Source organism: Medicago sativa, chromosome 2 (assembly GCF_051527215.1).
Source record: "Medicago sativa cultivar Bolivia chromosome 2, Bolivia_mono, whole genome shotgun sequence".
Lineage (NCBI taxonomy): Eukaryota > Viridiplantae > Streptophyta > Magnoliopsida > Fabales > Fabaceae > Medicago > Medicago sativa.
The window spans coordinates 59,009,996-59,035,240 of NC_140750.1; the positions used below are offsets into that span (position 1 = coordinate 59,009,996).

At 33.7% G+C, this 25,245-nt stretch overlaps 1 protein-coding gene and 2 long non-coding RNA genes across 3 annotated transcripts; all 3 read left to right on the forward strand.

Moving 5' to 3' along the window:
* The first annotated feature begins 601 nt into the window (after positions 1-601).
* On the forward strand, positions 602-4,265 carry LOC146949335 (F-box/FBD/LRR-repeat protein At3g14710-like). The gene is made up of 4 exons (XM_085745386.1): positions 602-707; positions 1,763-2,767; positions 3,351-3,485; positions 3,829-4,265. Exons 2-4 carry the CDS (start codon positions 1,796-1,798, stop codon positions 4,108-4,110), a joined length of 1,389 nt encoding a protein of 462 aa, XP_085601512.1. The 5' UTR covers positions 602-707; positions 1,763-1,795; the 3' UTR covers positions 4,111-4,265.
* Positions 4,266-8,611: 4,346 nt separating this feature from the next.
* LOC146949336 (uncharacterized) lies at positions 8,612-10,155 on the forward strand. The gene is made up of 3 exons (XR_015027227.1): positions 8,612-8,786; positions 8,874-9,830; positions 9,956-10,155. It is a non-coding gene; the product is annotated as an uncharacterized LOC146949336 (long non-coding RNA).
* A 6,443-nt stretch (positions 10,156-16,598) lies between these two features.
* LOC146949337 (uncharacterized) lies at positions 16,599-17,115 on the forward strand. The gene is made up of 2 exons (XR_015027221.1): positions 16,599-16,739; positions 16,833-17,115. It is a non-coding gene; the product is annotated as an uncharacterized LOC146949337 (long non-coding RNA).
* Positions 17,116-25,245: the final 8,130 nt, after the last annotated feature.

The following is a 25,245-nucleotide window of genomic DNA, read 5'->3' on the forward strand; positions in this document are numbered from 1 at the left end:
GTGGCCCGCGGCGGCTCCGGCGGCGGAGCTCCGACGACCCACGGTGGTGGACCGGAATTTTCCGGCAAAAATGTGGTGGTTGACATCATCTCTCTTTAAACTAACAAAATTGTTTGAAGTAACCAAATAATATATAAATGGGGTAGCTATATATTAAACTAGATTAATTACTCAAGTTTTTTTTCTTTTCTTTTGGAGTAGCCAATGCTACCCCATCACTAAACAACCATTCGCCCTTGGTTATATCTTTTATGAAACAACTTTAGCCTCCATATATTATTTCTTTTTTGCTACTTATGTGACTTGAATAATATCAAGAGTTGTGTACCTTATAATGATATATTTGTTTGATTTCATTGGAGTTAGATAAATTAGTGAAATATTTGTCATGGTTTAAAATTAAGTTTGAGGTTGCTATTTGAAATTAACAACAAGAAGTTTGGGGCGGGGTACTACTATAACTTTTGACAATAACAAGAGATTATTTTGAAATATTAATAAAGTCAAAGATTAATTTGAGAATCTCTTACAAAGATAGGGACCAATTTGATGTTTACTCCAAAATAAAATAAAAAAGGGAGAAAACCTTTGAACTTATTTTAACCCACACTTCGATAGAAACAAACCTACAAGTATAGCCCACACACTAGTTTCTTATAAATGCAAACGGATGAAACCCAAACAAAGCGTTAAAACCCTAACTTCCGGTTAGTATTCTTTTCTCTGCTACAGCAACTTTTCTTACTTCGTTTGCTTTCTATTTCTTTAATTTTAGGGTTTTTATGGTTTATGGCAAGAATGATATGTCGTATTTTAATTTTTATTGGAATGTTAGATATTCATGACTTTATTCTCAAATTCAACTTTTGTGTTATTTATTTATTTTCATGAAAGCACAAAGGTAATGTTTAGCTGTCTAATTAAAGCTATTGAAAAGTTTCTTCTGTTTTCAGATTGTGTATATAATAAGAGACTTAGTTACTTAAGGTTTAAAAATTTAAGACGTATCAGATTGTACCAAAAGGGGAATTTTCCAATTTAAGAGGTAAAATATCAGCCTATGTTGTTTCATAGTTGCATCTTGTCAAGATTAGGTTAATTAAAAAAATCAACCCATTGGGTTGGCCCGGTAGTGTTCGCTCAAAATAAGTTCGATTCCCCCAATGCCAATTTTGGCGGGGACAGCCCATACAAAGCTTTGCTTCGGCTATAAATAGGCCCCTGCAAGTGGACGGTAGGACTGGACCCCTCAGATTAGACGGTCCTTGGTCCGGATATCGAATTTTAAAAAAAAATAATAATCTTTTCAGCATCTAGCTAATTTAGTTTTCCTAGAAGATAATAATGTAGAAGAATAGAGTGAAGGGACACAAAGATTTCTTCACCACATCCCAAAATGTTCCAAGTTTCTTTCAAGAAAGAAACACAAGATTATTGTTTTTTAGATCATTGGCTGTTAGATTTTACTTGACACTCTTGCATACACGGAGCAAAAAATGTGTTGGTACAAGTATAGTCATGATCGTAATCTCTTAATGGATGGATGCCACTCGTAGTTTTAGACCATTCTTAAAAACATGTATGTCTTTTTTGTGTGATAAATTCATTAAGCTTTTCTCAAAGCTTTGAAGACTTTCTGCAATTTGGCGAGAATGAGTTTAATTTATTTATTATTTAATTTCTATTATCTGCTTAAACTTTTGATTACTTTAACTAGATGCTGTTCATTAATAATGATACTCCAAAATGTTTGAAAATGCAGAAAATTAATTAGTTATTGCTAACTGTTATAAACATGGAGTTTGGTTCAGCTTCATCTGGTGTCAGAACACGAAAGGAAAAGCCTCATAAGAAGCATAAGGCAAATGAAGTTGAAGATTTAACCAACAACCTACCCGAATCGCTTATAAGTCACATTCTCTCATTTCTCCCAACAAAAGATGCAGCGCGTACAAGTGTGTTATCTAAGAAATGGATGTACCGTTGGATCTTCATCACCAAGCTGGACTTAGATGATTGTCTGTTCTACAAAAGGAAATCGGGTGGAGTTCAATACTTCAGAAACTTTGTCAACAGGGCAGTTCTTCTGACCAAAGGTTCAAGCGTGGAAAGTTTTTCTCTTAGCATGAATAACAAGTGTGATATGTCCCTTCTAAATACATGGATCTCTTGTGTCTTGATCCCACAGAAAATAAAAAATCTTCGTATCCATTCAAGATTTGAATGGGCCTTCTCAGCTCTTGCATCTCAATCTCTTTTCAACTCCATCTTTTTAGAAGAATTGGAGCTCCAGATGTTTGATTGTCATATCGAAGTTCCCATCAAGGATGTTTATTTTGGAAGCCTTAAACATGTCAGGCTGCGTTGGATAGAGTTTACCAATTGCTCCTCATCTGGCTATCTGAGCCTTACTTTACCAGTCCTCGAAACGTTTGTGACAAGAAACTGTGATTGGTTAGGTGCAAAGGGTGTCATTGTAAAAGCACCTCTACTTGAAAACATTCACATCGTGCAAGACCGTAGCCCATCATCTCATGAGCCGAGTTGTCAAATCGAATTTTCTGATTGTCATCTGAAAGAATTTACTTATGATGGTTATGCTATATCACAACCCGTAATTCTGTCAGATCCGTCGATAGCTAAATATGCTTGTGCTAATATAATGCTAAGTAGGTGGCAGGATGCAACTCCAGAAGCAGGACTACGTGCTTTTGCGCTTCTCAATCAGTTCAGTCAAGCAAAATCTATCACATTTAACGGGTCTGAGGTGAGCATGCTATTCAACCCTTTCTAATACTGAATATATTTGGTTTAGCCAAACCTTAAGTACTTTATATTTTATAATGTAGTCAAGAACGTAGTGTTAATCAGCACCAATCGAGAACTTTTCGATTTTATTCTTTCGTACGCAAATAATTAAAGAGGAATGCTAGACACACTCTCTTTTAAACATTTTCTTCAACTCTCATTCTCCTATTGGATGAAACCAATGTATGACCCACCACTTTAAGTGGAACCTATTTCCAAAATATGAGACCCACCGTGATTTAAGCCAATAAGAAAGTGAGTGTTGGAGAAAGTGTTGAAAATAGAGTGTTGCTAGTATTACTCATAATTAAATTAAGATTATATTGTAGAAATCATGAATATAATGATTTGATTCAAATGTTGATTATATTTTTTTTTAAAAAAAAAAGTGCTTGTCTAAATTTTAGGCACATGTTTTCACATAGCTTGTTTTAGGAGAGATCTATATTTTAGGCAGAAATTTGTTGTGAATGGAGATTAAAGTTGTATTCCATAATTTTCATATGTTGCAATACACAAATAAGTTTCTTTATGACATTCAGGATATCACACAACCAAATGTGGCTGTTCTACCCGAATTTGCAATGTTGAGCTATTTGGATCTTGGCTTGATCAAGTGTGAAGTTTTGCTGGGCTTACTTCAAAGCTCACCGATTCTCAAAACTCTTATTTTCAAGGTTGGTAAGTTGGTACTTAGCATTCAATAAATGCAAATAGCAATGCTCTTCTAGCTTCACTATATTAGTAATAGTTTTGTACCGTATAAACTACAATGAAACATAGACCGGATACAACACCGACACTTGTAAAATTTGAGAAAATGAATTAATTGAATGTTATGCTATCACATGTGTCGGTGTCATGCCGGTACCCCGGACATGCCTTCGGTCGGTGCTACAGCACAAAGTCGTAGATTTTTTATCTTAACTTCTCTAATCAAATTTCGGTTTTTCTTCAAATATATTTATACTTTTGCCTTTGCAAGTCTGATTCAAACTTTATTTGATGATTAATCATCAGGGAATATTCAAATTCGATAAGGAGCTTCTGAATTCTGCTGCTGTGCCAGATTGTTTGACATCCACACTTAAGGTTGTGAAATTTGGAAGAGTTAATGGATATGAGCATGAATTGTGTTTATCTAAATTTTTTATGGAAAATGGTACGGTGCTCGAGAGGATGAGTTTCTCCCTTGCTAGTCAAGAACTGGGCAAATCTGAAGTCATGGAAGAATTTAAGGAGAATCTATTCTCATTTAAGAAAGGTTTCTCTTTTGCTATTGTTGAATTTTCATATGATTAGGTTAATGAAGCAAGTAGTATAAATCTACGATGTTTTTTGATTAATGTATTTTGCAATGTGAATTTGTACCTGCAATTGTTCAGAGATGATGACTCTGATTTTTTGGCCTAAGTACTATGGTAGCAACATTATATTTATACAAGTAGTTGATGCTATTGAAGTGTGTCTGTAAAAACTTTAGAATTGATTTAGAATCAGAACTATTCTAGCACATCAACCAAACAGGCACAATGGGAACAATCAATTGTTGCATTTTCTATTCCCACTTTAGGCACAACAATCAATTTTCCCCAAAAAAAAAAAACAAAATCAATTTGATTGTCTGATTTTCAATTATTGCATATCTTTCATTTGATTTGGGGTATGCTGATAAAGGGACTTCTACACTATAACAAATTGAAGGGGAAAGGAAGTTGTCACAAAAGTTATCTCAAATTGTTGTTCAAATATCATTTCATTTTATTACATACAATGTATTTCGTTCCTATTGGTCAAAGTGAATATTTATAAAAAAAAATACACTTAAATGTTGAAACTATTGGTCCCTATAATTTAATGGCTTATATGTATGTTTAGTCCCTGCAAATAGGGCTCATTTGAGTTTTGGTCCATGAACTTACTAATTATTTTAAACAATCACTGCAAAATTTAACCATTTGAATTTTAGTTCCTCAACATAGTTAATCACTACCACGTCACTAAATAACTAACGTGAATCATTGACTCAACAAATTATAACTTGAAGTGACGAAAAATGCCCTTCCTTCTATCAAAGTGTGGCAAAATGACGAAAATACCCCTAAGACCATTTATTCATCTATTTCCCTTCTCTTCTCTTCTCATCCTGTTACCCATTTCTTCTTCTCTAAACACAAGTAACCGAGCTTCTTCCTTCTTCTCTACTCTTCTATTCAGCTTCTTCTTTGTGTTAACTGATCCATTGAGTTGATGTTTGTGTGAGTTTATTGTTAATTTTTCGGCCATTATCATCTTCCTCACATAAAAAACCCAGTCCTTGTTTCGTGTTGCCTAACAACTTCCGATTTTCGCCACCGTTCATGAATTCCATTAACAATCCCTTCTGTCACACCGACTTTCCCAACCTTAATCTTCTGCTTCATCTCAAACCCTAATTCCCTCAACCTCAACATCTCCCCAGCCATCAAACTCAACTCCGCTAATGTCGGTACTCTCTTCCTCGCCTTCTCCTTCAATTGCACTCTCTCATCTTCATTCTTCCACAATTTTTCGATTCTTGCGCCAGCGAGAGGAGCTGAATTCTCCGGTGTGCTCCAGCTGAGTTCGAGTGTGTGACCAACGCGGTGATTTGGGAGTGTGCGTGGTAAGGGAAGGAAGATTTCACCGGCGGTGGTGGAGTTGGCAGTGGAGGAAGAAGAAGAGGAAGAGAATTGATTGGTGGTGATGGTTGTGATGCAAAGGGAATGTAGTTTATCGACGATGCATTGAATGGCGGAATTAGAAGAGGAGGTGCGAATTAGAAGAGGAGGTTCAAATAGTGAATTTAGAAGGGGTTTTGGGGAAATGAATGGGGAAGAAGAGTTGAGAAGAAGGAGTGACGAAATGAATGGGGAGATGAATAGAGAAAATGGTCTTAGGGCTATTTTTGTTATTTTTCCGCGCTTTGATAGAAGAAAGGGCAATTTTGTCATTTCAAGTAATAATTTGTTGAGTCAATGAGTCACATCAACTATTTAGTGACGTGACAGTGATTAACTAGGTTGAGGGACTAAAATTCAAATGATTAAATTTTGTAGTGGCTGTTTAAAATAATTGGTAAGTTCAGGGACCAAAACTCAAATGAGCCTTATTTGCAAGGGTGGCACTTTGGTGACATAATGTCACCGTGACATTAAATCTAGGCCACACAACATACACCTTTGTGTGACCCAGATTTAATGTCACCCATACAACACATCTGGGCCACACAACACAACCCTTTGTGTGGCCCAGATTTAATGTCACGGTGACATTATGTCACCAAAGTATTATCCTATTTGCAAGGACTAAAATGTGGTGGCATGAAAGTTGATGATTTGGGAAAATCCAAGTAGGAATATCTTTATCCATATTTTAGTTCTCTTGTACCCCTTGTGGAGCGTTGGCGACTGAATTGTCACCATATTTGACCCGTACATCCTCTAACTCTTTGGATTTTTAGTCTCATTGAACCATGTGTTTAACAATGTCAGTAAGTTGTTTGGAGACTTGATACAAGATGTCATGTACGCTCATGTCAATCTTTATAAAGCTATTGATACAAGTGTGCACAATGTGAGTAGTAGTTGTTTGCAGAAAAGTAAAGAGTTTGTTTTAGAGCTTTGACGATGATTAGGATTCCGCAATACCTGTGGAGACAAACTTTATAAATTTTACTACTTATCGACACACTAGTACACTTGTTTGAAAATTGTCATCATTCAACTTCAACTTAGGGGAAACCATAACAACCATTGGTATTTAAGGTTTGATCATTTAATTTCCTTGATTGATTCACGACGGTTTAAGAACTTATGAACACGAATTTTGAAGTGTTTCTAACTGATTTGTTGTACCTATGGAGGCTCTGGCCGTAACCATGCACTACAGCCAGGCCTTAGTATCTTCTAATGTTTACTATGTCATGTTTTGCATGTTCCGTTGTGCTTTGTTGTTTGTGTGTTGCTTTCATAGATTATAGATTAGGTTTAAGATTTCTTATCAAGATTGATCACTAATGTATGATAGTGTAAACCATAAACCCTCCTAATATTATAGATAAAAAAATGGATGTATGGTCCTTTGCAGGTTTTATCAAGTCACTTGTACACTTAAGCTAGTCATGCTCATGACAACGAGAGGTTTTATGTTGTATCCATATTTGCAAACTCAATGGGATAGTTGTTTCTTTTTCATGTGCTAGACGTTCACGAGTTGTCACCACCGAATCACAGTCTAGTTTAGGATTTCAATTGTATATCTCTTTAAAATTTTATACTTTTTTGTAATTGATATGAATATTTTTTTTTAAGGAATGTGAATCTTTTAATTTAACTTAAAAGTATTTTGTACATGTTGAATTCTGCTATGTACAAACATTAATCATAAAGTTTGAGTTTTGAAATCTAGTGTTAGCAATAATTTTGTCAATAAAAAATGTATACTATGGTAATTTTAATTTTTAAATAAATATGTTATCGATCACCTCGGCCTTAATTTTTTAGTGAGAGAAACTCCACCTTCTTTCTAAACTTTATTTCTCATTCGTTAATCGAGGAGGGGTGATTTTAGGTCTTTTTTGATCTAGAATCATCCATCTACATTTTTTTTCCCTTTCCTTCAATCTAAATAAGTGGTTTTCCCATATATCCATTTTTTCCTTTTGTGTGTTTTTAATTTTGTGGTTTTGTCGTTTAAGTGCGGCGTCATCTTGTGCGGCGTTTGATTTCGCGTCTTGTCGCGGTGTTCATTTAGTTCCTATTGAAAGATCAACTTCAATCAATTACAAATTCAATCAATGATTTGGGCGTCAATGTTGCAAATCCGAAAGCATGAGTATTTCGGTGACTTATAGACATTATGTCATTGTATGCTTTTAACTTGGGTGATATGAGTTTGCCCGCAGATTCACCTTTTACGTTTTTAGCAATATTTGTAACTCGTGTACTCTATCAATTTGAATAAATGAAAGTCGTTTTGTTTTTGTCAAAAAAAAAAGGTTATCGATCACCTCTTCGTTGTCTACAAGTAGTTTTTTATTTTTACCATTCATCATTATTTTTCTTTGGGTCAATTATGTTTCTAGTCCCTATAAAATAGCGACCTTGTAAGTTTAGTCCTTACTTAATTTTAATAGCATTTTTAGTCCCTAATTTTGTTTTTTTGCCCTGAGTATTAGTCCCTACTCAATTCAAATTTGTTTAATTTATGCTTAAACTCTTAAATTTTTGAACAATTTTTTGCAGACATGTTTAGAACATTACTAAAAGTTCCTCCGCAAAAAATTATCGCAAAATTTGATTCCTACATCCAGATTTTATTACTTTTTATCTTTAACTTTTGTCGTTTTAAAAAATTCATATTTAATTCATTTCATGTCTGAAAATTCTAAATTTTAGTAAACGAACCTTTCATAGTGTTCTAATCTTGTCTCAAAAAAATCGTTCAAAAATTTAAGAGTTTAAGGACAATTAATCAAACTTTGTTTTAGCAGGGACTAAAATTATAAGTAAATTTTTTTTTATAGGGACTAAAAATGCTATTAAAATTAAATAAGGACTAAACTTACAAGGTCGCTATTTTATAGGGACTTGAAACATAATTAACCCTTTTTCTTTTAATATATTTTTGTTGTCTATCATGAAATGTTAAAAATGAAATAAATATATATCTTGAAAGTAAAGTGATGAACATAGTGATCGAAAGAGACAAACCCAACGCATTGATGTATCGTAGAGACATTTAATAATAAATCTTATTTTATGAATGGTTTTATGTAACTCTTAAGTGATAAAAACCATTTAGCTGAAATTGACCAAACATGAAAACTTTTCTTATAAAGTGATCAAACAATTTTGTACTTATTACATGTAAAGGAGAAAAAAATATGGCTCATATTCCATATTTGTTTTATGCATCCATCATCATTCTTTATGTATTTTTTGTCTCGACCAAAATTGGTAAGTCATTTCCACGCTAATTAATTTATGTTATACAAAATATTCCATCACATTTTAATCAAATTTATTTTATTTTATTTTTATTAGACATTTCAAATATTATTCCATGCAAAACACGAACTGATTGCCCGGAAGATATGTGTGAACTTTCACAAATTGTATGGTGTATTGATGGTTCTTGTAACTGCATGTAAATATAAAAATAAGTTGAAGAATAACTATATACAACTTGTATCCGTATAAATATACTTGAACATCATAATATTTGTACTCTTATAATTTTCTTCAAACTTTTATTTATGTTTCTTTGACATGGTCAAATGTGCATTGTTATATTACACAAGTATATTATTGTTGATTCGGTTGAACCTAAGAGGATGGTTGAGTTCCTTGAATCTGCCACCTACAGACGTTGATCCGTTGTGAGCCTGGTTCTGTTGAGATACGGTGATTCTGGTGAGGTAGGTTGATCGTTGGCTCCGTTAGACAAACGGGGGTTGTGTACCTGCATTTGCTCCGACGCTTAAGTAAGTAAGGGATTCAGAGAAGGTGATGACATACCACCTTACCTTATTCATAACATGTTTTTCAGTTTTTTTTTTTTTTGTCATTTTTCATCCAGAATAAAGAAGTATTAGAACAATTGTTTTTTGTTTTCGGGGCAATTGTAATGTTTTCTATAATGAGTCGTGCAAATCTACTTTTTCTCAAAACATAGCAATCATAGGGTGTTATGATGTAATTCAAGAAGAAATCATGCAAATCTGCATAGCAAAACATTCGAAAACTTTGAGAAAACCATGAATGAAGATTAAAGAGGTCTCAGACGAAACTATAAAGGGAGGAATTCAATTCCCAAGTCCCAAGACATCTTATAAGAAAGGAAACACCCAAAAAGACGAAGAAACAAACAATTTCACACCGGAAGCAGCACTCATGCGCCTGGGAGATATGCACCATGGATCCAGGGTATGCGCCATGCGCTAGGGCATGTCAAAATATGCCTACGCTCCCAGCCATGCAGCTGGGGAATGCTAGGAGCAGGTCAGAACTGATTTTTTTTCCCTCCACTTTTAAGCGATTTAAGCCCAATTTTCAACCCAAATCCAGTTGCAAACTTTCTTATAAATACCAAGCCTCTCAATCATTATTTCTCATTCAAAACGAAGCGGTTCAAGAGGAAGGCAAGCACTAGGAATTTCAAAGGAGGAGTCTCTCACCTCACTCTAAGTCTTTAGGGTATGTTTTATTTCTATTGTAATTTGTCTTAGTTACGATGAGTAACTAAACCTTTTTAGGCTATAGTTTTAAGATGAACCTCTGTTTTGTTTGTTGGATTATTTAATTTAAGTTCTTTACTATTACGTAAGATTTGTCTCCTCTGAAGCGAAAAATCATGAGATAACGGTCCTTAGGATGATGAAATACCTAATATTGGTGAAAACCTACCCGAATAAGGAAGTAACTAAGATAGCGATTAACCGTAATTAAGGAAACACGATAACTTCATGACTTAAATCAGCATAGTAACTTTATTCTTCTTTCATCCTTGGTAAGATAGACGAGATAGGGCTTCCCGTTTGTAGAACTACCAAGAGGGAGAATATGTTGATGTCCTGCTAAGATTCAAACGACGAATGTACCTTTAGGAAATTGAGAAATTGAGAATCTAGAAACCCTACACGTACCTTTACGTGCATTAGTGCATCTCCCTATAGGATTGACGACCCTAAACAATGAACCTTGAAGAAACTCTGGTGTATGGTTGCAACTGACAGCTGGAGGGAAATGAACCCAAACCTCTGAGAGAGTAAGACCTCACACGTACAAACCCGTGTGATCAGTAGGTGCAACTTAACACTTGGTAGGTAGTAAAATCCCATGAACTCATCACTTAGATAGAAGACGTTAGAAACTGAATAATTCTTGACCATTAATTAATTCCAACAAATTAATAGAGGGGATTTGAAGAATCCTAACCACCATTAACATTCCGCAATCAAAAACAGGTTAACTCCTAAACTCTTTTTCTACTGCGTACTTACTAAATTGCAAAACGCCCTTTTATCCTCTATTTGTTTTATTGTTTATTGTTCCCAAATAAGTAAGGCGAATTGCCTAGTTGGAATTACAATCCCCTTGATATTCTACTTACACTTTATTACTTGGTAAATGATTTGGTACACTTGTCTAAATCCGACCATCATAAGGGGTCACAAGTTTATGGTAAGAAGTGTCATACTCTTTGATGATCGGATTTAGGCAAGTGTATCAAATTATTTACCAAGTAATAAAGTGTAAGTATAGTATTTTATCCTGATGGACGAAATTGGCAAGTGCACCAAATCGTAACAAGTAATAAAGTAGTAAGTTTATCGTTCTCCACATGTATTGTCGTTCAACTTTTTAATTAATAAAACTTAGGTAGCGTTTGGCCCGACTTATTTATGACTTTTCTACACAATAAAAGAAGAAGTTGGGCCAAACACATTTCTTGAGAAGCACTTAATATAAAAAGTTGCTTATTTTTCTAGTGTAAAATACACAAATAAAGTAGTTTTGCTAAAGTTATTGAAACTAACTTCTAAAAGTTCTCGACTACTTTTTTCTATGTATTCCCCTTCGAATCCTATTGTGCACGTTTTATTTTTCATTTTAATTGATTTTTCAAACGGCATGCATGTGCTCTCTTCAATTGCTAATTGCTATGTATTATTTTTTGTTTGTTTTTACATTTATTTTTGTTAATTGCTATAATTTGTTTATGTTAAAAAATGGTTATCTTCTATTAATCGTATTAATAAATTAGTTATAAAAAACTACTACTCGCAATTTGGTATCCTCGTACTTTTTATTGACAATGGTATATACTATTATTATTATTTTTAAAAATATACTATGATGTAAATTTAAAGGTCCATTATTTATATATTTAATCAAGATTTTTTTTAAAGGTCATAAAGAATTATTTATTTAGGCCTTTTAATATAATTTACATTATTTGTAAAAGATTTCTATTTTCTAAAATATTTTACTGAACGTTCAAATATAATAAATTATATGTTTTTAAATTTTAATTTTTTATATTGTTTAGTAATATATATATATATATATATATAAGGAATTTTTTTTCTTTCATTTTTAAGTATTTTAATAGTTATTAGATCTTAAGAAGGCATTTTCATCCAAAAAAAAAAAAAAAAACATAAATGAGGTAATCGTTTATGAAATATCTTCAAAAATTACTTAAAATCATAATGTATGAATTTTTATATATCTTATTCACCTCTTTATCTAAAAAAATTTAAAAAAATTATTGTTTCTTTTAAATATATTTATTTATTTATCATAATTTCTTTTGAAATATGAACTTTCTTAAAATAAATTCATTTTAAATAAAAATATTATCAAACACTTGAACATAAAATAGATTTTGAAATAAAAAGCAGCATTTACCAAACAACTTTAACTTCATTTCTAAAGCTCATATATTTAACTTTAAGTTTAAAGTAGCTTCTATGCCTCAAAAAAGTTGGGCCAAACGCACCCTTATTTCAAAAGACAAATGTTTAGTAAAATTGAATAGAATTGCAGGTTGAATTGCCCTGCCAATGCAATATTAGGTTTATGATTCAGATTATTAATGGTGATCGATTAGGGAATCCTTGAATCTCCCCTTCGTCTTTGTTGGAGTTATCTTTAAAGAAACAAAAAATTTAAGTGGTGCATACTTTGATTTAATGAATATAAGCGAGAAATGAATATAGAGACCAATAATGGTTAAACCTTGAAAAAATGGATTTATGCACAAAACGTGCAAATTCACATAAAGATGTATTACAACGACGCTAACCGGTTAGCCTACAACGTGTGTGACAATATTATAGATACTTATGGGTCTTAATGTGACTTTCTCAAATGAAAAAGGATGAACGAAATGGGGGTAAGAGACTAAGATACAACGGCATGATTTAAATTAGTATGCTAGGAGGGAGACTTTTGTTCGCAAAGTGTGGTTCGTGTTGTTACAATGCCATTGGTGATGATTTAAAACCTCACAAACTCAATATTTAGATAGATACCGATTAATAACATGAATAAGACTTGATTGTTAAGTAATTTCAACAATTAAATAGAGGGGATTCGAAGAATCCTAACCGCCGCTAACATTCTGCAATCAAAACAAGTAAACTTTTCTTTGTTGCAAACAAATTAACTTTGCAAAACTCTAAACCATTTATATCTTTTATTTTTATTGTTCCTAAATAGTAACATGAATTGTTTGGTTGAAACGACAATCCATGTGAATACGATACTCTACTTATCACTTTATTACTTGGTAAATGATTTGATACACTTGCCTAAATCCGACCATCAACGACCATATACCCTTTAGTGTTACTTATAACCTTAGACTGATTAGTTGGTGAAACTTAAAAGTTTAAGGGACATACTGTCCCACGAACTCATCACTTAAATAGAATCCTTGTCTTAAAATTGATCATTGACTTGTATTTAATCCAATAACGAAATAGTGGGTAATGTTGACCATCGTCTTACTAACTCACTATTGCTTTGCGCAATGAAATAAAACTTGCAAACTTTCCCTAATTTACTCGCTTTATTGTTTTTATTTTCTACGAACGAGAAGACGGGCACTCACGTGCCCGTCTTTCTGCTTTTTTATTGCGCTAACGTTTGAAAATTATGAACGATATTTTTTTTAATGAAATTTTAGTTTTGATTAACAGTAAAAATATAAATGTTTTTGCTTTCAAATTATAACAAATCAAACTAACCATGATTATGTATTTCAATGAAACCAACAATATAACAAAAAAAATATAATATAAATTCTTATTTTTGTAATGACAATAACAACAATCTTTAGTGTAGAAAAAAAATGTTGTTTAAGGGTATACTTGAGATAATGAAAAAGTAAGTGTAAATACACTCATATAGTTTGTTACACTTTTTAAATGATAAAGGAAAAATTGGACATTTGTATTTGTTACACTTTATTTTAATATTTAAATATTCTTATTTATTTATTACATGTATTATTTGTAGGCTAAAGTGCACTTTTCCCGTCCCCATACCCTACTCTCATATACTTATTGTTACACTACCCATATCCAGCAGCGATGAAAAATCGAATCTCATCTCCGTCCTCAGCAGGGTTCAGATATCCCCGTCTCATCCCCATTCCCGCAGTGGATAATTTTTTTTAAATAAAAATAAAAGTATTTTTTAGCCCCGAGCATAATGTTGTAATGCATTATCCAGCAAAGAGATAATAGCGATCGATGACTATGGTGAAGGAGAAGAGAGAGGTCGAGAGTGTGAGATACGGAAGTAAAAAATAGAGAACTATGATAAGTGAGTATCATTTGAAAGACTGAGACTCTGGCTGTGTCAGTGCCATGATATAGGGTTTGGATTTATATTTATATAAAATGAGTAATAAATTGATTTTCTACATTCGGGATGAGTTCTGGTGGGTATATATATCCCCGTTACCCGTCCCTTATCTGTGTTTTAAAATCGGGGAAAACCCAAACTCAATCAAAGCGGGAATACCCGTCAAATTGAGTTTGTTTCAGGCAAGTACCTGCTGGTATCGATTTTGTTACCATGCCTATTCTTACTTAATTTATAAGAAACCTAATGTTCTATTTGAGTCTTCCGAATTAGCCCAATGACATAAATATTATTCCTATATGCGACTTCCTCAACTCATGATTCTTCTGACTTTTACAAGCTCTCGTGATACGATCTAAAAGTTCGTGATTTAATTTAAACACTGATCAACCAGTTCTGAGTTCTTCTATATATCGCAAGGCAAAGTCTTGATTTTGCGACGCGAGTGAGGAAGGTGTGAAACAATGTTGAATTTCTTTCAATGTCACGACGTATGGCTCGTAGCACACAACACAAGTTAGAAAATAGATGATCTTGTGCTTTTCTTCATTCCTTTCCATTTCTTTTCATTGAAAAATCATTAACAACTATACACTAAGAATAACATAATAAAACTTGTCATCAGCATAGTAAGTTTACAAAGTTGTCTGGTTTGAGTGATTGTGACATGTTTCAAGGTCATTTTTCCAATTTTTCTCTTTTATGACTTTTGAACGAATCCTTAAAAGAAACTCTACTAAAATGCAATAAAACTTGCTACTTTTACTCTAAAATGATTCTAAAAAGACACTAAAAACCCTATATGATATTTCCTGTCATCACAACCCACACTTGAACTTTTGTTTGTACTCAAACTAATATACTTGTAATTCAATAGAAAAATAAAAAATCTCCAGGAATGATAAAATTATGAAAAGTCTTTACCTAATCCGGCAATGGAACAACTAACATTTGATGCATTCTTTTGCTCAAAAGATTATAGTTTTCTAGACTTCATGTCACTATGTCCAAAGAATTCACTACAGAGATGCTAGCTAAGGAAAAATACTTCAAACTAAAATTTAAAACAAAACCAAAGGGTTAGAGCAATCTTCCAAATCATTGTTGACCATGGTGTCGAGGTTGGTTTCTATGATGATGGTTATTTTCTATGGTGGTGAATGGTTTGAATTATGATAAGTTCTTAAGGAGTTTTGAGAATGTATGGGTTTGGGTGTTTATGTTTTAGGTTGATTGTTTTAGGGTTGAGTTTGAGTTGTTTATAAGTAGGACGTAATTTTTGTTTAGATAAGGTAGTGATCTCATCCATCTATGGTGTTTTTGCCTTTTATTTTAGTGTTTTCTTTTTGAATTGGTCATGAAACTTGGGACAAAATTTTCCCAACATGTAATGTCTTTAGCAGCATCTTGAATCTTCATTCCATGTCTTCCATTTTTTCTTAAGGTGTCTTGCTTTGTAAAATTACATGATTTTTCATTTTCAATAGAATACTAAAAAACATCTATGAAATACCTTTGCTTATGGAAGAAACAGAATTACATGGATCAATTTGAAAACATTACAGAATGTACTTTAAATCATGAACAACTTCTCTAAAACTTCTCTTTAATGACCTACATCACTACTTAAATGTTTGAAAACATACTGAAAATAACGTAAGGTGACCTGTCATCCATAATATAAAAAGATAAAAGCAAATAAACCTAAAATTAAGCGAAGAAAGTTTGCCACGTTGAATACTAACAATCCACGGAAACGGCGTCAAAAAACTTAATGACAAATTTGGCAAGTGCGCTAAACTGTAACAATTAATAAAGTAGTAAGTTATCATCTCTACGAAGATTGTTGGGGTGTGTGTGTCTATATATATATATATATATATATATATATATATATATATATATAGGGATTTGCTAGAACACACCCACTAATTTTTATGTGGGAGTGTTTTAGCAAGCTACACCTTAAGGTGTATTTAACTACTTTTTAGTTATAACTTGCTAAAACACACCTTCTAAAAAATAAGTGGGTGTATCCTAGCAAATGCCTATAGGAGTTGCTAACATACACCCACTTATTTTTTAGAAGGTGTGTTTTAGCAACATTCACCTTAAGGTGTATTTAACAACTTTTTAGTTATATCTTTGCTAAAACACACCTTAATAAAAACTAGTGGGTGTATCCTAGCAAACCCCATATATATATATATATATATATATATATATATATATATATATATATATATTGAAATTAAAGTGATGAACATAGTGAGAGAAAGAGACAAACACAACACATTGATGTATCTTAGAGACATTTAATAATAAATCTTTTTTTTATAAATGGTTTTTTGCAACTCCTAAATGCTAACAACTATTTAGTTGAAGTTGACCAAACATGAAAACTTTTCTTATAAAGTGATCAAACAGTTTTCTACTTAAAATGCAAAGTAGAAAAAAATATGGATCAAATCCCATATTTATTTTATGCATTCATCATCTTTCTTTGTGTATATTTTGCTCCAACCGAAAGTGGTAAGTCATTTTCCATGCTATTTTCAAATATGTAATTTATCTTATACAAAATGTTGCATCACATTTTAATATAACTTCTTTTATTTTGATTAGACTATCAGGATTTATTGCCATGCTTATCACGCGCTGATTGTCCAGAAGATATGTGTGAATTTCCTAAACTTCCGTGGTGTCATCTTTATTCTTGTGAATGCATTTAAAAGTAACAAATAAGCTGAAAAATAATTATATATTACTTGTATCCATATAACTATATTTGAACATCAAAATATTTGTACTCTTATAATTTTCTTCAAGCTTTTATGTATTTTTCTTTGACAAGGTCAAATAGAAGGGGAATAAAACTTCAAGAAAATATAAAGTTGATTACAATAAATATTTGAGGACTACTGGTACTGGAGACCCAATGGTCGAGTCGATGCCCAATGCATATGACCAGCATTCTTCTTCTTCTTATCAATAGTACCAGACATTTTACTTCCTTTGCACTATAAAATAAATCTTTGTAGGTTTCGCACAACAATAATAGCTTGTGTGTGTTTTTTTAATGGCAAAATGTGTAATATAAATATAGAAAAAACCTCGGAATTATCCCAAAAGTACAAGTAAATCAAAGTAACACAAACAAAATAACCTCGTACTAGTAGTGCAAAGGGGAACAAGAAAAAGGAGAAAAGTTAACTTATTATAGCATTTACCATTATAAGTAACTATAAAAAAAATCTAGAAAGTATAAACCTAAAATGGAGGGAAGTAACTAATAAACAAAAATATTTTTATCATTTTAACAACTAAGTATTTGTATAAAAAGATACAATTTAATTTATTTTAGTGCATTGCAACACCATTTGAAAGTTGTCATAATTAACAAAAGTTATTTATTATAAATGAAAACACATCTTCGGTTAAAACTCACAGGAAATGTGTAACACCTCAGATACTTGATAATTAATTTATGAGTCATGTAAACTGGTGTCTCAGAGATAATGGTTAAGCATACCAAAAAAAAGAAATTATTATCATAAAGAGAGTCTGTTTTTGACTTTTCATAAATTAATTACACAATTCACTACAAGAAATCCTGCATATTGCCAGGGAACAATGCCAGAAGCAAGTACTCCTGGAAAATTTGCCAGGAGCTATGCCAGGGAAAACTCCTGGCAAAGTTGCCAGGGGCAACCCCTCACAAAAGTCGTGGCAAAATGTATGGAGCAGAAAAGATTCTTGTTTGGTCAGGAAAAGCAGGACGGTACAACACTTTGCCAGGGGTTGTGCCACCAAAAACCCCTGGCAAATTGCAAAGCTTGCAAATTTGTCTCCAAAGGCTACTTGAATAGCTTGTATAGTAGCTGAAATGAGTTGACTAAAGAGCCATTGGGCTCTGTGGCGGTTTGCCAGGGATTTTCCCTGGCATAGCTCCTGGCAAATTGCATATGGGACCACTAAATTTTTCCCCTCCCTCCAACTCACGTACATACTCCCTCATCTCTTTTATTTTTTCTTCTCTTTATTCCATTTCTGTCTCTCTCTCTTTCTCTCTCTCTCTCTCACGTAGAATACAACAGAGGGAGAATTTTCTTCTCTCCTCCAATGCCACCACTGTAGCACCACTTCTGGTGGCCGTTTCTCCTCCACCTGACCTCCTTTCTCAACACTACCACCGTCATTGAAACCCCCTCATCTTCCTCTTCCAAACCCACTCCTTTATTTTTAGATCGGTGATATTTCAAAAACACCAACCACCACCTTCTTTCCCCATTTCTGGCCATCATGGGTCTCATTTTGAAAAACTAAATTAAGATTCTCCTTCTTCATAATTTCCTCTACAAAACCCCTAAATTAATTTCATGATTTGAGAACTTTCACCGGCAACCACCGTACCGGAAATCCTCTTAATCGCGCTGACAATCCTCTCCACCGTGCCGGATAACAATTTTTGTTGCCATTTCATCTCTGTCTTTTCTTGGTGAGTTTCATCTTCTACATCTTTTTTAAATTATATTTTACGATTTCTTTTATATTTAAATTCGGATTTTGAGGAAAGTCACTAGTTAAACATGTTGTTTTTGTTATATTGATGATTTTCAAGCTTGCTAGTAAGGCCTCAATGGATATTTGATGAGAGATTGAGACATATGATGATAACAATGTTCTTAGATGTATTGCTGTTTTATCTTAATGTTTGTGTTGCAATTTATAAGTTGGGTCTCTGGTCTTGATTTGTAGTGTTCAACAACTACTAATGTTCTTCTCGACATTTCTGCTGTCGTTGATGAAGATTTCTTGAAAGTACGTCATTTTTATCTTCTTTCTTTTTATTTTTTAGTATTGCTATTACTATATTGTTTTAGTTTCAATGAAGAAGAAGAAGAATAATGGTGTTGATAATTTGAATAATAAAAATAAAAATCAGATCCCATGCTTCTGCTTGTTTTGGTTGTTTACATGTTTGACATCCGGTTGAACAATGCTATTCTCGCTGAAAATAAACGCAAATCTATGTAAGATTTCGATCACTAACTATCAATGTTTTCAATAATGTTATAGTTGTTTCGGAGTTTAGTTAACATGCTAAGTTTATTTTATTTTGTGCTAGAATGTGTAATCTTGAGTTTTGCTTATTGATTTTGCTAGTTTGAGATTTTGAGAGTTATGCATATTTTTGTTGGGATTAAAATGACTCCATAACACAGTAGTTTGAGGGCCCGTGAGGGCCTGTATATATTATGTATGCATATATTAAATAATTTTTATTATTAAATTTCATTTTTAAAAAAAGAAATAAAAAACAATTTAAAAACGTTTATTTTAAATATTTTAATAATTAAATTTAATTAATTTTCAAAAAAATAAATTAAATTGTTTTTTAAAATTATTTTTAATTATTAAATTTTAATATTTTGATTTTTTAAACAAATAAAAACGTTTTTTAAAAAAATTTCGTACACAATTTGCCAGGGGTTAACCCCTCGCAATGTCCCTGGCATGTGATGCTGACACAGTCTACAAAAGCCTGCATTGACCAGAATGTGGCATAAAAGCCTGCAATCATGCAGACACAATTTGCCAGGGGTTGTGCCAGGGCCTATGCCAGGAGCGCATTTTTCCAGGAGCTAAACCCCTGGCAAGACAATTTGCGATGAGCGGATTTGCTGGTGATTCTGCTCCTGGCAAAACCCCTGACAAACGTCCAATTGCCAAGGCTTTTAGCATTTTACCAGGGCTTCTGCCCCTGGCAAAATGCAACATTTCTTGTAGTGATTTCAATGCATTAACTACTATGAGTCTGTTTGGTAAGACCATTGAACGAGCTTATAGCTTATAGCGGATAGCTTATAAGCTCCGTCTAGCAAAAAAAGATGATAGGAATGAAAAACTCATCAGCGAGGAGAAAATATTAGAGATTGTTGCATTTTAGATGAAATTTGTTAGGTTAAATTGGTGCGCTGCATTTTAGATGAAATTTGTTAGGTTAAATTGCTGCTAACCTAATGCAGCATTTTAGAGGAAAATTATTAGGTTAAGTTGCTGCAGAGCTAATAAAATTAATAAATAAGGATATATAGATTACTATTTCACCGTAAAAAAAAATAGAGTATTTTATTTTTTTGTTGCTATTTTTTAACACTTTTTTGTTTTATCATTTTTAATCCTATTGATAGATTATTTTTTTTACTTTGCCTATAAAATAAAATTTTATACTTTATTCATTCATAAAGTATACAAACTGAATGAAATAAAAAAACAAAATTTTAACCAAAAATATATATTGAGTAGAATAATAAATTTAAATGAATAAATATCTTAAATATTTATGACCTTTCAAAAAAATTATTACGAATAAAAAATGTCCTTTTATGTCAATTTATATTTATCAGTTAGTTGAACCGCTAATTTTACCAATTTTACCAAACACTTTATCTAGCTTATCAGCTATCAGTCAACAGTCATCAGCTATAAGCTATCAGCTATCAGTCATCAGCTATTAGCTATAAACTATCAGCTATCTACTGAATTATAAGTTATCCGCTATTTTGACCAAACAGAACCAATATAATTTCCTTTTTAGATGCTTAACTAGTGCCCCGGGGGCACCGGTTAGCATTTTCCTTAATTTATTATTAGTAACAGATATTTCTATTTTTTCTACATTTCTCATGACTCTTTCTAGTCTCACCCCATATAATTCTAGTTACACCTAAATTTACTTAAAATTTTACAATAATATCGAAATTGCCCTCTCTATGTAAAATTCTAAAACCCCCTTTTTCATAATCATTATGAGCCTTCAACCCCTTTCACCCACAAACCACGATATATGTGAAACCAAGATCAAAGATTGAATCAACATCTTTTTCATTGATCAGTACTCTATCCATAAAAGTTAGTGAATTTCATTATCAAAGAGTTTCTATTTATTTCTTATTTGTTGTGTATTTTCTTGTTTTGTTATGAGATTGCATGTGTGGGCAGCATATAAGGTATACATGAATTAAGTAGATATTATTTCGGTAGATGTGAATTTAGATGTTATTTAAGGAGTAAATAGACAATTACCCCCTTGAAATTGTAAGTTTCGTCGATTATCCCCCTAACATTAATAAAACTTCAATTACACCCTGAAATTGCAGAACGTTAATCAATTTACCCCATCCGTCAAATTCTTTCGTTAGTCAACATGACGTGGCTGTTGACTGTCTACGTGGCACTGTACGTCTCTGGCGTGTCGTGCCACGTCACATGTGGTATTTTTTTTTCAATTTTTTTTTTTGAAAAAAAAAATCTGGATTTTCTTTACGGTTATGAGCAAATACCCCCCGAAGTTTTGCACACAAAACGCCCACTGAACTTGAAAATTTATATTTTTTTTTTCTTATCATTGACTCAAAAGATATTAAAGACAAATAATATCATTTCAATGTATTTCAATTGTACAGATTATCGGATATTTCAATATTTCAATGTATATGTACATATTTGTAAGTTGAGACTCTATATTATTGTCGCATGCACTTCCTATAGCTCAATATCAGCAAAATATTCCATTAAGCATGTTATTTATGTATCAGCAACATATTTGGAATCATGTGACTTCATCCAAAGGATAGTGGATTAAATCTTCACCATTCAATCCCCGTATTTGATGTTGGGTTAGGATTAAGCATGAGAAAGAAAAAACATGGAAGCAAATGAGACACTGAAAATTTCCACAGTAAAGCTGCAATATATAATACGATAGTTGAATTGTGTGGATTTGTTTTTTTTAGCTCAATTGATGTTCAAAACAATTACGGTTGCTACAGGCAAAACAAGATCAATAAATGAAACACTTTGTATGATTTCTGAACAAATGCCGTGAGTAACACATCGCACAACACACCAAGAGTTTACAAATTGATGCAAGATGAATAAACAGACCAAAATAACCATCCAGTTTATCATATTGACCAATTGTCTGCTGAAATTAGTATGCTACCATTATCATAAGCCATAACAACTGAAAGCTAGACATTGAAATATACCCCAATCTGTACATTGAAATGATATTGTTTGGCTTTAATATCTTTTGAGTCAAGAATAAGAAGGAAAAAAAAAACAATAAATTTTCAAGTTCAGGGGACCTTTTGCACCTAAGTGCAAAACTTCCGGGGGGGGGGGGGGGGGGGGGGGGGTATTTGCTCATAACCGTGAAGAAAATCCAGATTTTTTTTCAAAAAATAAAAATTGAATTTTTTTTTTTATCACATGTGGGAAGCCTACATAGTTTACTATTGGAGAATAATTCCTTGCTTATTTCCTTCCCCTTAGGGTCAATATATATATGTACAACATCACTAGTTTCCTGATTTCCTAGCCTAAGACTTTTGCATAGTATCACACTAATTATGAATAATATCAAGCTAATTATTACAATGAAGGCTAATTATTATAATGAATGTGGACATATATACATATAGTCTAATACACCCCCTCAGTCGAAGCAGGAGGAGGATGGATGCTGAGGCTGGAACGAAAGTCATCGAACAACGGTTTTGGAAGGCCTTTAGTAAAGATGTCTGCATATTGGTATCGCGTAGGCACGTGTAGAACATGAACTTGACCCAGTGCAACCTTTTCTCGAACAAAGTGAATATCCATCTCGATATGTTTGGTACGTTGATGATTAACGGGGTTTCCCGAGAGGTATATGGCACTTACGTTGTCGCAATAGACCACAGTTGCCTTTGAAATGGGGCAGTGAAGTTCGAGTAGCAGATTTCGAAGCCAGCAGGACTCAGCGACGACATTGGCAACACCGCGATACTCGGCCTCTGCGCTAGAGCGGGATAGTGTTGCTTGTCGTTTGGCGGACCAGGAGATGAGATTGCCACCCAAGTATACACAGTAGCCCGAAGTGGAACGGCGGGTATCAGGGCATCCACCCCAATCAGCGTCACTATATGCAGTCAGGTTGGTGATAGTTGAAGGGTAGAGATATGTAGGCCGAATTCTTTTGTCCCTTGAATGTATCGTATGATGCGTTTTAGGGCTGCAAAATGTGATGTTCGTGGATCATGCATATAGAGACAAATTTGTTGAACTGCGTAGGAGATATCTGGCCTTGTAAATGTAAGATATTGGAGGGCACCGGCAAGTGAACGGTAGAGTGTTGGATCTTCAAATTTTTCACCAGACGTTGCACTTAACTTGGATTTGGTGTCGACTGGGGTGAGTGCTGGTTTACAATTGACCATTTTTGCACGAGAGATTATGTCTTCGGCATACTTGGATTGATGTAAGAATAACCCACCAGAATGACGTGTAGCCGACACGCCTAGGAAGTAGTTCAAAGGGCCCAGGTCCGTCATGGAGAATTCAGACCGAAGAGCAGCAATAATGGTGTTACGAAGAGAGTGTGAGGATGCAGTGAGAATAATATCATCAACATAGAGAAGAATATATGCTGTGTCGTCACCATGAGTGGAGATAAAAAGGGAGTGGTCAGTCTTGCTATTAACAAAGCCGATGGTGGGGAGAAAAGATGCAAACCGTTGGTACCATGCTCTTGGAGCTTGTTTAAGGCCATAGAGAGATTTCTTTAGAAGACAGACATGATCCGGATTATTTCGATCACGAAATCCAGGAGGCTGATGCATGTAGACAGTTTCAGAAAGGTGTCCATGGAGAAAAGCATTCTTTACATCAAGTTGATGAATGGTCCAATTCTTTGACACAGCAATGCTTAGTACCATACGGATAGTAGCTGGTTTCACCACTGGACTAAAAGTCTCGTCACAGTCGATACCCACCTGTTGAGACCTGCCATTAACAACAAGACGAGCCTTATACCGCTCCAAATCACCGTTAGATTTATATTTGTGTTTAAATAGCCAAATACACCGAGTAATATTAACATCAGGAGGACGGGGAACCAGGACCCACGTCTTATTTTTAATAAGAGCATCAAATTCATCGGTCATGGCCTGTTTCCAATTCTTATCATGGAGTGCGGATATTGGGCATTTGGGAATTGGTGAGATTGAGGTGGTGATAGAGAGGTCAAAAATGGCTTTAGGTTTGTGAATGCCATGTTGTGCTCGAGTTATAGGGGGAGAGGGGATAGGTGATGTGGCTACAGTTGGATGTGTGGGTTCGGGGGTGGTTACCTGTGGAGCTATAGGGGAAGTAGTGGGTGAGGTAGTAGGTGAAGTAGGAGGTGGTGTTGTTTGGTCATTAGATGCAAGCGGAGAGCTGATAATGTGTGTCATATACGGGGAGGGATCGCTGTCTAAAAAAGAGTAAGAATAGGCTGGTGTAGGTGGGTTATGTGATAGGGGAAAGATTTACTCATTGAATGTGACATGACGAGCCGTGATAATTTTGCGTGAGGATATGTCAAGACAGAGGAAGCCACGATGATGGGGCGGATAACCGAGGAAGACACAGGGAGTGGATCGTGCATCGAGTTTATGAGTTGTTGATGGCGGGAGGTGAGGATAGCATAGACAACCAAAGGTTTTTAATGAATTGTAATCCGGGTATCGGAGGTAGAGGGAAGAAGTGGGGGACACAAATTTGTTTGACTTACTGGGAAGTATATTGTGTAGGTAGGTTGCCATAGAGAGAGCGTAGTGCCATTTTGAAGGAGGGATGTTGGCGTGAAGCAAGAGGGTTCTTATCGTGTTGTTGAGTGTTCTAATTTTACGTTCGGCTTTTCCATTTTGTGGGGAGGTGTGAGGACAGGAAAATCGAAACGTCATGCCATGTTTTTTGAAAAATTCATGAAATGGTGAATTATCGTACTCACGACCGTTGTCGCATTGAAGATTTTTAATAGGGCAATTAAATTGGGTTGTAACAAACGTGTGAAATTTAGTGAAGATATTAAAAACTTCCGATTTGTGTTTGATGGGAAAAGTCCAAAGAAAGTTAGTAAAATCATCAAGAAATAACACATAAAAACGATGACCCATAGTGCTAACAACAGGTGAGGTCCATAAATCACTGTGAATAATATCAAATGGAT